Below are 15,044 nucleotides of genomic sequence, written 5' to 3'. Positions count from 1 at the left end.
AGCAACACATAAAAGAAAGGCAAACCATCCACCTAGCACCAATAAGGTTACAGGAAACTGAAAAATCAGCCAACCACATTGTTTGGGCAATTGCGTGCATCATGATCAGCTACTTGCTTACATTTCCTACACTTGCGCTTCTTCTTACCCTTACTTCCACTTCCGGTCTTAGGCTCCTTGCTCTTCCTAATTCTTTTGGATCTCCCTTTCGACCTGATATCGTTTGGTGGATGTATATCGACTTCAGTTGGAATTCTATTACCCAGGAAAGATTCATATTCATCCTGTTTATCAACTCTCGTAGCAGGCGTGATCTTCTGGAGAGGTTCTACTAGGTTCGATAAACTCGAATATAAAAAGTCCATCCCTTGTTCAGTGTTCTTGGCCATTTGGATAAGGTCTTCAAACTTGTTGCGCGATTCTGAAATTTTTTTCCGCATTGCCACCTCCCTAGGATCCTTTGGCTTTTCATCCAGTAGGTTACCTTCATGATCATAGAATAGTTCCCTGTAAAATTGAAGAGGCCATTAAGACTGATAGTATAAAATATAAAAAGGGGTTGTACAGAAGGAAAAAAAAATACAATACACACCTTTTACATCTTGTCTCCCATCTCTTCAAAATATAACTCGATGGTACCTCATTTTGCTTCTCGGCGCGAAGCACTTGTATGATATGCCGACACGGGATGCCATAGGACTCATATAATTTACAGGAGCACCTACCGAACATGTTTGTCTTGTTCATCTGAACAACTCGCTCTTTTCCAGATAGGCTACTGATGGTGAAACATTTTATATCTTCACACTCTTCAATACCTTGAACAATGCAATGGTCTCTTGCAACTACGATTTGTTCCTGAAATTTACTAAAGACTTCATGTGTATATATCACACTACATTGCTTCTCCATGGGCCATGGTGTCATCATTTTAGGAGTGGTGTGAAGACTTACATTGTCGGCTTTCAACTCCTCTTGGCGCTGGCACTCCAAAGCTGTGTCAAACCTTAGCCAGAACTCAACAAAGCTCAACTTCCTATGAATGAAACGGTTAAAAAAGGAATTTGCACTCTCCGATCGTGATGTTGTCCTAAGCATTCCTGCTAGAGGTATGTCCAAAAAGTATACCGGAATCCATGATTCGCGAATGTTAAACCTAGAGGAAAACCAATCATTTTCCATTAATCCATAATCTGTCATGATAGAATTCCATTGTGACACAAATTCATCTGAATTCTCGGACCCCCAAACACACTTGTTTAGTCTTTCCCAAAACCCTTCATTTTCTCTTAAAGAGGGCCCGACCTTCTCAGGTACCTTTTCCATGATATGCCACATACAAAGTCTATGAGCTGTATATGGTAGAATCTGAGCAATAGCAGCCTTCATGCTCGCATCTTCATCTGTTGTGATTAGATGAGGTGCTACTCCGCCCATAGCCTTAAGAAAGGTCTCAAACAACCATACATATGACTCAATCTTTTCATCTGCTAAGAATGCGGCCCCAAGGAAAACACTTTGCAAGTGATGGTTGACTCCAGTAAATGGCACAAATTTCATGTTATAGTGGTTGGTGGTATATGTCGCATCTACCGAAACCACATCCCCAAAAACACTATAGTTTTTCCTGCATATAGCATCTGCCCAAAATACACGAACAAGTCGTCCTTCATCATCCACCATAAACTCATAAAAGAAGGCAGGATTTACTTCCTTCTTTCGCTCAAGTTGTGCCACAAACATTTGTGCATCTGCATCCTTGATTTTGATTCGGAGATCACGATAATAGTTTTGTAAATCCCTCTTTGTGCACCCAACATTCTCAAACCCACCCTCACTAACATGGAGAAGTCGATATGCCTGTGAGGTGCCAATTCTAGCCTTATGACAATTGAACAACGTACTCTTAGCCCTCTCACTGACTCTCCGGTTGGATCTTAGCAAATGCCTTTTATCTGGCGACACAAACCCATGGCTGTGCTCCTCAACCATTGAAATAATTCTATACTTCTTGTCACTGCCAAGCTTGACAACAATATGTGCCTGACATCCACATCTGGTTTCCATCACATTGTGTGTCTTCCTTTTTTTCCCAGATTCATCACTTGCATTTGGTACGTTCTCCTTTCTATACCCTTCCCTTGAACAATAATACCTCTTGATTAATATTTCCTCATTTCCCTTCTTGTGCTGACCAACACGAACTGAGAAACCAACTTCATGTGCATACGACTTGTAGAATTCCTCCACATCTTTGAGTGTATCAAAGATCATTCCAAGTTTTGGCTTCAAATGTTATTTGGGATTTGTATTGCTTCTGTCACTTGTACAAGAGACCTACGGAAGTGATAAATTGTATGAACTCATAATAAAATCACTCGATGCCATGAAGAGAACAGTTGAGGAACTTACTGCTGTACTCAAATGTTGTGGTGTGCTTGGACGGTCAGGGTGGGCTTCAACTCCGGCGTCGACGTTGATGCCATCATGATCATCCACTGTAGGCATGCATGCACGTTAGCAATTATCAGATTAATTTTGAACAAAAAAATAATGCCGGCATGAATGGCTGCCACTACCAACGCCGAAGTTCACGTGGCTGCCGGCCGCCGGCTCCATGGCAGACGGCCGCTCCATGGCGGCGAGGAGCTCCATGGCGGACGGGCGGCTTTGAATGATGGGAGCGTCGAGAGCAGCGCTGTTAAGTGGGTGGCTCCATGTCTGTTGGGCGGCGACGAGGCTGTCGGAGTTGGCGCCTTCTCCCGAAGACGCAGCTCCCAACTCCATCGCGTTGCCGGCGGCCGGCGGTTCCATGGCCGACGGCAAGACCACGGGCCGTGCGAGAATGGACGTTCTGATGATAGACATAGTAGAGGCTGCAATTGACAAGTACTAGTCAGTTGTATACTGGAGAAATCTCATCAGCTCGTTCAGATGAAGTTTGTTATAAGGAGCAGTGGTTAGTTGAACTGAATGTTGAGAATTGAGATGGTCCAACTGACCTTCAGCTTGGGCTTCAGAGACTCGACAGCAGCCCTTGTGCTGCTATTTGCAGCTTGCTGAAAGAGGGATCCGAAGAACCAGGATTAGAATGTTAGAAGATAGATAGATACAGTCTGAGATCTGACGATAACGTGCCTGAATATTGGTGTGAGGATATTTTTGCTCTGTTCTTGTCTTACCTTGCCGAGCACCCAGTCTGCTGAATCGAAGTACGCGCGCTCGTGGTCCTGCATTAGCAAGCAAGAACGCGGTAATGAAATGATCAAAGCTGCCAGGTAGATTGCTTGTTGCTTCTACAGATTGTACTGCAGTACTAGTGATGAACTACACTGTCCGTACCTTGGATATCAAAGGCTTCTTGGGCGCAATTCCTCCGTACTTCTTCTCAACACATGCCTGCAAAATCATACGTTCAAGGCATCAGAAACTCCTGAGCAGACCCTGCACAGAATATGCGTAACCGGCGGCTCCCAACTACATCGCGTTCACGCGTTGCCGGCGGCCGGCGGTTCCATGGCCGACGGCAAGACCACGGGCCGTGCAAGAATGGACGTGGGCGAGGTGGCCCTGCTGCGGAGGGTGGCGGCGATCCGTTCCGGTGCCCTTCAGCCACGGGCGGTGGCGACCCGTGCGTACCTAGGGCTCGCACGGACGTACGTGCCCAGGAACCGAGCTTTGATCATTTTCGATCGGCACCAAACGGAGGGCGACGGACGGCACGACACCAAACGGAGGGCGACGGAGGGAGGCGGCGGCTCAAGGGAGGAGGCGGCGGCTCGACGCCGGCGGCGATGGCCCGAGGCAGGCGGTGGCGGACTGAGGGAGGCTGGGACCCGAGGGAGGCGGCGAGCCGAGGGAGGCGTTGGAGGCCGGAGATGCTGTCGAGTCCGCCGGCAGAAGACGCCGGGCAGATGCGCTCGTCGCGTGGAGGAAACGGTGACGGAACGGAAGGAGACGGAACGCTCGTGACGGCGCGTGGGTTACGGACGGAGGGGGGAATGTGCAAAAAATGCACGCACGTTGGGGGAAGTGGCGGGCGCCTAGATGCAAAAAGTCCCCAGCTCTGTCCACTGCCCTCGGATGGAGATCCAGTGGCCTCCGTTGGAGTTTCCAAAGTTTCCACCGGTACCTTGATTTCCATAGGATACGGTCCCCTTATAAAATGCATTAAAGTTCAGCTGATGGTCCATTCAATATTTTACTAGAAAAAAAATTTAGAACCAGCATATTCTGAAAAATATTGAACCAGAATTTTAAAAATATTGAACCAATAGTTTGAAAATGTTGAACCTTCTTCTCTGTCGCCGGCGCTGTGGAAGGCGTCGGCCGATCGGCGAGGCGGCACGCGGAGCAGGCAGCAGCGGCAGCGGTGTGGAGCAAGTGGCGGCGACGGTGCAGTGGCGGGGTGGACGCACGAGTTGTGGTTGAGAGAGAGGGGAGTTAAGCTAGGGTTTGAAGTAAATCCAAAAACTGTGATTGTTTTGCACGAATCTCAAACAGTAGAAGGTGGTGAAAAAAAATTCTTATTCTCGAAATTTGCATGAGCGCGGTTGGTGGGCTCACCGTGCAGCGACAGGTGGAAGGATTCGATTAAATGGAGAGTGAGCCAACGGGGGAAGGGAGAATCGTTCGGCCCACGAAGAAAAATAAGATCCAAGTCCAAAACGGGCCAAGCAATTAATCTCGCTTTAGAAATAAATAAAATATATCATCAGTTCGTTTGATAAACTGACATAGACATTCGGTATTTTTCTTTTGGAAGAGAACTGCGGTGGGCAAGAAGACATATTACTGCCGGTTCCAAACACATGCAGATTGGCTATCTGCCACTCATTAATTGTTGGTCCGGAAACTGATATCAATATGAGATCTCAATTATGAACCCACACTCATGATTTTTTTTCTAGTGAACTCAATAAATATGTGCATGTAATTTGTAAATTAAACTTAATAACAATAATTTTCTGTGAGAGAGAATAACACGAAATGAATCCAAATCAGATCAGTCAAACGGAGTGATCTAATCAGAGACATCCAACCAACTGAAAACCAAAAGCAACTGCTGCATCATTATTTTGACAGAGAAGCAGAGAACTTGGGTGTCACCTAGATTCCTCGAGATCCCGTGTGACCACATCATTAATTGCTTTCTGACAAGTAAAGATTTGATGCGGTCTCATGTCAAACAAATTATATGTTTAGGTGGAGCATTAACATACATGACCAATAGGATATCTTAACTTGCGAGAAACAAATGATATTTAGTTGGAGCATCAACAAGAACCTTATACAGAGAACGATGGATGTTGATGTTTGTAGACCCGATTGCTTTGAGTTGGATCTAATGCACTGTTGTTGTTAATATATAGGCTGTGGTGTCATCTTTCATATTGCGCAATCTATTTATTAATAAAATAAAATGACACTCTCACCACGTTTTGGATAGAAAAGAGAGGCTTATTTCAGAAATACGAAGCAGCATAAACTAGGCTTATTTCTTTTCAACTCGAGAATCAAATGGGCAGATATATACCACGCCAGTCGCCACTGGTTGTTGTGATCGGTGGGTGGGTTTAGATTATTTATCTGTGATGTGCCTTTCGTCCTATGAAGGGTGCAATTTAGATTTTTTTTCTCAGACAAATTAGTGATGGCGTGAAAAATTCTCGTGCCTTCATTTGTTTGCCATATGTGATTAGTTTTAGCATGCAATTCAAATCTGATCACTTAATTAAATAGGTAGCTGAGATCCAGTCTCTAGATTCCATTCTTTATGAGATTTTTTTTTTCAAACATAGGATTGCACTTTTGCTAGGACGTAGGGGACATGGTCACTAGTATTCTTTGAGGCCCTGTTTAGATCTGTACCTGTAAACCCGTAAACGAAAAAAAAAGTCACATCGAATGTTTTGACACATGCATAGAGTAGTAAATGAAGTCTATTTATAAAACTTTTTGCATGGATGGGCTGTAAATCGCGAGACAAATCTAATGAGCCTACTTAATCTATTATTTGCAACAGTGATGCTACAGTAACCATCCGCTAATTATGGATTAATTATGAATTAATTAGCATCATTAGATTCGTCTCGCGATTAACAACCCATCTGTGCAAAAAAGTTTTGTAAATAGTATTTCAAATTAGCAAGATTCATTTGCAAAAATTTTACACATAAACAACTAAACACACCCTCACTAGCGAAGTCGCCTCTCTTTGGAGGAGGCCTTAGTACTGTACTGCAGCCTTGTATTTTGTACAGTGTATGTACATACAGTGCAGGGATATGGACATATGGTACAAGGCGACAGAAAACGTGAGGAAACAGGCCGTCCAGTCGTCCTTCCTTTTGCCTCGCAAATAAAGCAAACGGACAGCAGGTGCCTCCAAACAAGAGCGCGTGCTGCTTCCTTGCAAGCCTGCATTTCCCAAACTGACCTTGCATATCAAATCCTCTCGACGATCTCGCGCTTCTTCCTCCCAATCCCAACCCCAACGCAATTCCTTGCGATTTTTTCCCCCTTTTTGGTTCGATCGATCCCGTTCCCTGATCCCGTCTCGATGTGACGCATCATCGATCCATGTGGTCCTTATCCCGATCGCCTCGAGTCAAATCATTTTATAATACGCACCCACCTGCTGCGCTCCAAGGCAGCACGCACGCAAAGCTAGTTTCTTGAGCAGCCATGGCGACGGCGGGGGAGGCGGCGTCTCCGGCGGGCTCCGGCGGCGGGCGCCGGCGGCGCGTGCTGCTGTTCCCGGTGCCGTTCCAGGGCCACCTCACCCCGATGCTGCAGCTGGCCGGGGCGCTGCATGCGCGGGGCGGCGGCGGCCTGGGCGTCACCGTGTTCCATGCCGCCTTCAACGCGCCCGACCCGGCGCGCCACCCCGCGGGGTTCCGCTTCGTCCCCGTCGGGGAGGGCGTGCCGTCGGCCGACCTGGTCCCGTCCGGCAGCGACGCGGACTTCGCCGGCGCGCTGCTGCGGATCGACGACCGCCTCCGTGAGCCGTTCCGGGAGTGCCTGCGCCAGGCGCTCGCCGAGGAGGAGGAGGAGGAGGAGGAGGGCGGCGGGGCGGCGGCGGCGTGCCTGGTGGTGGACTCCAACCTGCGCGGGATACAGCTGGTGGCGGAGGAGCTCGGCGTGCCGACGCTGGTCCTGCGCACCGGCGGCGCCGCCTGCCTCGTCGCCTACATGGCGTTCCCGGTGCTCTGCGACAAGGGCCTCCTCCCGCCGGCGTCCCAAGGTGACGGATCGATCATATCACTGCTGCTTCCAAATCCTCAATGGGTAGGCCAGTAGGGTGGAAACCTGATAAGCACGACGAGATAGAAATCAAATACAAAACAAAAAGGACATGATGCATGAGGACTGACAAGTGGGGGCCAATTGTCCGGTTCCTCGGATACAAGTTACATAGATCATGTTTGTTTTCACTTAGCTTATAATCTAAGCGTGGCCAAGAGAAGCGAAGATTTTCTCGCTTCTCGGTTCTCGTAATTCAAATATGTGAAGCGGATTATCACATAAGCGAAAATAAACGAAACGTTTGGTGGAATTCTCGCTTATTTCTACCGATAAGCCGATTATAATCGGAAACAAACAGGGCCATAATCTTTGAATCACTGGGTCGACCTAAAAAAATTAATAAAATAAATTAGAATAATATTTTACCTAAATATTATAGGAGAAGAAATAAATTAGAGTGACATACCATCATAATTAATTAACTGACTAGAAAAACATCATTGATACCTACTTGCATCCATACCGGTTCCCTCTGATGCTTTCCATGCTCCCACTGTCCCACACTGCAGGCCCTTTGACCTCGTTGTGGGATTTTTCTTTTCTTTTTTGGTATCCATGTTCAAACTGTGGCTGCTTTGATAGAGTAACATTCTTATGGAAAAGCTTGGGACCGAAAATATGGAATTATTATAGCCCTTTTGGATAGCTTGCCACTACGCGTTTGTTTTTTTCACGATATTATGAAAACTCTATTGTTTTATATTCTGTTATTTTTTTAACATCAGGCCAAAACATATTTAGCATCATAATTGCAATCTTGTGGAGAAGCATGCGAATGGATATATGAAATTATGGCCTTCTATGGGTTCCTTGCCACTACTACGCATTTTGTCCCCCACCCCCACCCACCCCCACTATGAAAACTCTATTGCTTTGCATCATATTAATTTTTTAATTAACATGGTAGAATTCAACTTAACCCCACCCACCCCCACTATGAAAACGCTATTGCTTTGCATCATATTAATTTTTTAATTAACATGGTAGAACTCAACTTAAGTGCTTGTGGGGGTTATTGAGCGACAAACTCATCCGAAAATACATTGTTGTACTTATTGTTAGTTAAATTGTCTCTCTTTTTTTTTCTCAAATACGCGCGCAGCGTATCATTGTATTAAGACAAAATAGAAATTGGTACAGTGTTCGGTTACAGCCCAAATGGAACGGACTCTAAATAGACACAAGCCGTCAAGCCAGCTGAACACAACCTGAAAGATAAATTCCCACGTGAACTACTCACCTCCCGCACCCTAAACGACTGGCTTTAAGCTTAGCCCTCAGTCAACACGCTCCATTCCATGGAGTTAAATTGTCTCTTAGATTTACTGGATGGAAAATATGGCCTATAAGATGGCACTACCGTAAAATTCATTATGCATTATTGATATGTCAATCGATCTACATATTCAAGTGATCCCTTTAAAGGCTTGCGAAATTGCCGAGCGTCTAAGAAGTTTGTCGCGCAATCTCAGAATGTAGCAAAATAGTAAATGAGTCTTAGAGTTTTCTGAAGTACAATGTATAGTTTTGTAGCCACAAAGTAAAGTCGTTGGAGGTCATAATAATATTAATTGTATGTTGGAAGAGGGCTATGCTAGGTACTCCGATTATCTCCCAAGAGGTAATATATAAAAAAACATATTTTTACTATTACCTCCAAAGAGGTAATATATGATAATACTTGTTCAGATCTACCTAATTAAATGAATGGTCTACATACAATCATTTTGGAGTACCTTATCAAAAACCCATGTTGGAACCTAGAAGAAGCTAAAGGTATGTCCAAATTGTGTTCACTATGTTGGGGTGCTACTCATTTCCTTTCATTTCTGTAATTCCAGATAAGGCCCAGTTGGACATGCCATTGGATGAGCTTACACCACTACGGTTGAGAGACGTGGTGTTCTCGGCCCCTGCTATGCATGGTAATATGACGAGATGCCTACAGCGTTTAGTGGATGCAGCGAGGAATTCTTCCGGTGTCATCCTCAACACCTTCCAAGACCTTGAGGATTCAGATATCCAAAAGATCACCAGTGGCCTCGGTGTTCTGGTGTACACGATAGGGCCGCTTCACAAGATTTCGTCAGGCACTGAGAGCAGCTTGCTAGCACAAGACCAGACTTGCTTGAAGTGGTTGGACAAGCAAGAGGCTGACTCTGTTCTTTATGTGAGCTTGGGGAGCTTGGCGTCTATGGATGAGAAGGAACTGTTGGAGACAGCATGGGGCTTGGCCAACAGCCAGAGGCCGTTTCTGTGGGTGATCCGCCATAACATGGTCAAGTCCTTATCACACGAGGTGAGCCTGCCGGATGGCTTTGAGGAGGCGACCCATGGTAGGGGAATGGTGGTGCCATGGGCCCCACAGCAAGAGGTTCTTGCTCACCATGCCATTGGCGGCTTCTGGACTCACAATGGATGGAACTCGACTCTGGAGAGCATTTGCGAGGGTGTTCCGATGATATGCAGGCCCCAATTTGCCGACCAGACGATAAATATGAGGTACGTCCAAGAAGTGTGGAAGATAGGATTTGAGCTAGAAGGGGAGTTGGAGAGGGGGAAGATCGAGATGGCAATTACCAAGTTACTGTGCACGGAAGAAGGTAGACAGATGAGACAGAGGGCCAGGGATCTGAGGGACAAAGCTGCGAAGTGCATCGAGGAAGAAGGCTCTTCCCAATCTGCAATAGAGTTGCTGCTGAAGCGCATAATGTCATTTTAGATATATTTTTTCATGTATATGAAGAAACTATTGTTGTTATTAGATGTATTTATTGCGAGGAACCTCCGTTTGATCTTGAGGATTTATTGCGACGTTACAGTTCGTCACCACCAAACTCGGAGGTTTCAGCTCCGCCATCTTCTTCTGCGCCAGCAAGAAATCCGTTAGAGCATTCTGCGTTCCAACGCAAGGACGGTTGAAAACCTATGTGTTGTTGTCCGAATTTTTAAGTTTCATGTATAATACTCCTTTATTAAGTTCTGTAATGGATTAAGTACTTCTTTTAATTAATCAAGATGTATGATGGATATTGCAGATCTTTTAATTATTCATGTTATGTTACATTTAGTTTAATTTAGGTTTGATATATTTTATTTATTCGATATGTGTAAAGAATTCAAATCAATTTATTTAAAATGCAGATGGACCGGTAATGGATGTACAATGCTGACCGACGTTCGAAAGAATTCATTGATGGCCTGCATTATTTTTTGTCTATGGCTGAGGCAAACAAGCAGAATGGTTTTATGTGTTGCCCGTGTGTTCATTGCAACAATAACAAGGATTACTCATCTTCAAGAATCCTACACAGTCACATTTTCGCAAATGGTTTCATGGAGAAGTATGTTTGTTGGACGAAGCACGGAGAACAGAGGGTTACCATGGAAGACAATGAAGAAGATTTTGACGACCACTTTTCCGGGAATGCTGTAATCGGTGCATTCGATGACGATATTCTCATGGAAGAGCCCGAAGTAGATGTAGCAGAAAATGATCCCAGCGACGTTTTGGGGCAGGCATTGCACAATGTGCAGGCAGACTGTGAGAGTGAAACGGAGAGGTTGAAGTTCCAGAAGTTGTTAGAGGACCACCATAAGTTGTTGTACCCAGATTGTCAAAATGGATTGAAGAAACTTGGCACCACCTTGGAGTTGCTGCAATGGAAGGCGACAAATGGTGTATCCGACAAGGGATTTGGTGAATTATTCAAACTTGTTAAAAAAATGCTTCCTAAGGACAACGAATTGCCTGCCACAATATATGAAGCCAAACAACTTGTTTGCCCTTTAGGATTGGAAGTGCAAAAGATACATGCATGCCCCAACGACTGCATCCTCTACCGAGGCGAGTACGGGAATTTGGATGTATGTCCCGTATGCAGTGCATTGCATTACAAGATTAGAAAAGATGATCCTGGAGATGTCGAGGGGGAGCCTCCCCGGAAGAGAGTTCCTGCGAAGGTCATGTGGTATTCACCTATAATACCACTTTTGAAGCGTCTGTTTAGAAATAAAGATAATGCTAAGTTGATGCGATGGCACAAAGAGGAGCGCAAGAAAGACTCGATGTTGAGACACCCCGCTGATGGGTCGCAGTGGAGAAAAATAGATAGAACGTACCCTGAATTTGATTTGGATGCGAGAAACATAAGATTCGGTTTGAGTACGGATGGCATGAATCCTTTTAGTGAGATGAGCAGTGGTCATAGCACTTGGCCTGTGACTCTTTGTATGTACAATCTTCCACCATGGCTCTGCATGAAACGAAAGTTCATCATGATGCCAGTGCTTATCCCGGGTCCAAAGCAGCCCGAAAATGACATTGATGTGTACCTAAGACCATTGGTCGAAGAACTCTTATTGCTCTGGGGCGATGAAGGTGTACGGATGTGAGATGAATACAAATAGGAAAACTTCAACCTACGAGCATTGCTGTTCGTAACGATCAATGACTGGCTTTCTCTTAGTAACTTGTCAGGACATTCGAACAAGGGATACAAAGCATGCACACACTGTTTAGATGATACCGATAATATATGGTTGACTCACTGTAAGAAGGTTGTATACATGGGTCATCGTCGGTTTCTTCCCATCAGGCATGCGGTACGAAAGAAGGGCAAGCATTTCAAATGCCAAGCGGACCACCGAACAAAACTGATGCACCGTAGTGGTAAAGATGTCTTCAACATGGTAAAAGATCTAGAAGTTATTTTTGGAAAGGGATCTGGTAGCCAACCTGTTCCGAACGAAAACGGAATGGCGCCCATGTGGAAGAAGAAATCTATATTTTGGGAGCTACCATATTGAGAAGTCTTAGATGTTCGTCATGCAATTCATGTGCTGCACCTCACGAAGAATTTTTGTGTCAACCTGATAGCATTCTTGGTAGTGTACGGAAAGACAAAAGATACAGTAGAAGTACGTCAAGAATTGCAACGTATGGAAGAACGAGATGCCTTACATCCACAACAGCGAGATAATGGACAACAATACTTAAGTCCTGCCAGCTATACTCTTAGCAAGGAAGAGAAAGAAACCATGTTTGACTGCTTGAGCAATATAAAGGTTCCATCTGGATACTCATCCAATATAAAAGGAATCTTAAATTTGGCAGAGAAGAAATTTACAAATCTCAAGTCCCATGACTGCCATGTGCTTATGACCGAACTTCTTCCGGTTGTGCTGCAGGGAATTCTGCCTGATAACGTCCGGTTAACCATCGTGAAGCTATGTGCCTTCCTCAACACAGTTTCTTAGAAGATAATTGACCCGGAGAATTTGATAAAGCTGCAAAACGATGTGGTGCAATGTCTTGTTGGCTTTGAGCTGATATTTCCACCATCTTTCTTCAACATCATGACACATCTTCTAGTGCACCTTGTGAAAGAAATTGATATCCTCGGACCAGTATTTCTACACAACATGTTCCCATTCGAAAGGTTCATGGGGGTACTCAAGAAATGTGTTCGTAATCGAGCTCGTCCAGAAGGAAGCATCGCCAGTGCCTACGGAACTGAGGAGGTCATTGACTTTTGTGTTGACTTTATTGATGACCTTAAACCGATTGGAGTCCCTGAATCGCGATATGAGGGGAGACTAACTGGAAAGGGTACATTAGGAAAGAAATCTTATGTCTGCACAGATGATTTCTCATTCAAGAAAGCGCATTATACGGTTCTTCAACAATCATCCTTGATTGACCTATATATCGAGGAACACAAGAAAATTCTGCTCTCCAATTTCCCGGAAAAGTCTGAGGCATGGATTACACGTGAGCACATGAACACTTTCTGCAGCTGGTTGCGGAAGCATCTAATGCATAACATGGATATAAGTGAATAACTGTTCTTATTGGCTAGGGGACCATCTTGGAATATCTTAACATACCAAGGGTACGAGATAAATGGAAACATATTTTATACGATAGCCCAAGATAAAAAGAGTACCAACCAAAACAGTGGTGTTCGTATGGATGCCACAGATAATAATGAAAAAAAGGACACATATTACGGCTACATTGAAGAGATATGGGAGCTGGATTACGGTCCCAATTTCAAGGTGCCTCTATTTCGTTGCCAATGGGTTAAGCTATCTGGAGGAGGGGTAACAAAAGATGAGTATGGAATGACAATAGTTGATCTCAACAATCTTGGGTATAGAGACGAGCCATTTATCATAGCCCAGGATGTCGCTCAGGTTTTCTACATTAAGGACATGTCCAGCAAGCCAAATAAGGGGATAAACAAGCAAAAGGATGAGCCTAAGTGACACATAGTTCTATCAGGAAAGAGAAACATCGTTGGAGTGGATGACAAGACAGACTTGTCAGAAGAATATAATAATTTTGTTGCCATTCCACCTTTCGAAGTAAATGCTGATCCATGCATACTGCTAGCCAATGATGATGCTCCATACTTGCGCCGTGATCATAATCAAGGGACATTTGTGAAGAGAAAGTCTGTTACCGCTAATCCTTCATGTACTTGAATCATTTTATATTATTGTATAAAAATGTAATCGCAATTTGAATACTTTTATTATATATGTACTGTACAATTATACTTTATGTGTTATATATATATATATATATCATTTTTTATATTTTTCACTTAATTACCATACTCAATTATATTTTTCATTCAATAATGGATTACTCAACTAATTTTATTTATTTCATGAAATTACATTCACATTAACACACTATACTCTCTCACTAACACACACAATCTCACTAACACACACACTATCTCTCAAACTCACACACTACTCATTAATATCATGAAATTGCTTAATTTTATCTAAAATTCACTTTTTAAACATTAATATCGTGATAGAATCCACTTTCTGTCGAAAAGCAACAGTTTGAAAAAATTTGTTCACCTAATATATTTTTGCATGGTCAAAATAACAAACATGATTTCAAAAAAGTTAGATATTTCGTTGACCCAATCACTTGAATGAAAATTAATTATTTTTGTTGCGTGTATCAAGTTTATATAGAGATAAGAAATTTTGTTCCATAATTTTTGGAATCATAATTCTATTAACTGAATTAACAAATGAAAGCCAATTTTAAAAGAGAAGTAAAAACAAACAAAAACTAACATAAGATTTGGCGGGAATGAGGGAAAACGGGCCCCTTTTGTCCCGGGTGGTAGATCCACCCGGGACTAAAGGTGGGCCGCGGGCTGGGAATTTTCCCGGCCCGCCCAAAAACACCTTTTGGACCGGGTGGAGCCACCACCCGGGACTAAAGGGCCTTTTGTCCCAGGTGGTGGCTTCACCCGGGACAAAAGGCCCCCATCCTATATATGTGTGCGCCTTGTTCCTCTTCTCCCAACACTTGGTTTCTTGATCTCCGCTGCTTCTCCGCCGCCGCGTCCGCCATCTCCGCTGCTCCTCCACCGCCGCGTCCGCCATCGCCGACAGCCTAGATCACCAGAATGGTCGTTGCACGCCCTCGCGCCGTCGCTCGCCCTCACTCGCGCCGCGCTGTCGCTCACCCTCGCACTCGCGCCGCGCCGTCGCTCCCATCGCTGCCGCCCGAGCCCTCACGGTGATCTCCCATCGCCGCTCCGCTCGCGCCGCGCCGTCGCTCCCATCTCACTCTCCTCCTTCCACCGCAGGTTCTCAGCCGGAGCCCGCCGCCGCAACTCACCGGAGCGCCGTCGCCGCAGGACGCCATTGCCGCCACCACCCGAGCCACGGGAGGACCCCCTTCCCGGCCATCCCCG

At 44.9% G+C, this 15,044-nt stretch overlaps 2 protein-coding genes across 2 annotated transcripts; one reads left to right on the top strand and one right to left on the bottom strand.

The window, feature by feature from the left end:
• Positions 1-2,814, bottom strand: LOC120695094 (protein FAR1-RELATED SEQUENCE 5-like). Its single transcript, XM_039978409.1, has 4 exons — positions 2,580-2,814; positions 2,413-2,498; positions 593-2,286; positions 1-507 (listed from the first exon to the last, which is right to left on the bottom strand). The coding sequence occupies exons 1-4, from the start codon at positions 2,812-2,814 to the stop codon at positions 66-68; spliced, it is 2,457 nt and encodes an 818-aa protein (XP_039834343.1). The 3' UTR covers positions 1-65.
• Positions 2,815-6,375: 3,561 nt separating this feature from the next.
• LOC120666670 (UDP-glycosyltransferase 76F1-like) lies at positions 6,376-10,109 on the top strand. The gene is made up of 2 exons (XM_039946574.1): positions 6,376-7,246; positions 9,150-10,109. The coding sequence occupies exons 1-2, from the start codon at positions 6,688-6,690 to the stop codon at positions 10,028-10,030; spliced, it is 1,440 nt and encodes a 479-aa protein (XP_039802508.1). The 5' UTR covers positions 6,376-6,687; the 3' UTR covers positions 10,031-10,109.
• The last annotated feature ends 4,935 nt before the right edge of the window (positions 10,110-15,044 follow it).

This window comes from Panicum virgatum, chromosome 2K (genome assembly GCF_016808335.1).
Source record: "Panicum virgatum strain AP13 chromosome 2K, P.virgatum_v5, whole genome shotgun sequence".
Classification (NCBI taxonomy): Eukaryota; Viridiplantae; Streptophyta; class Magnoliopsida; order Poales; family Poaceae; genus Panicum; species Panicum virgatum.
This window is presented reverse-complemented; position numbering and strand designations above follow the sequence as displayed.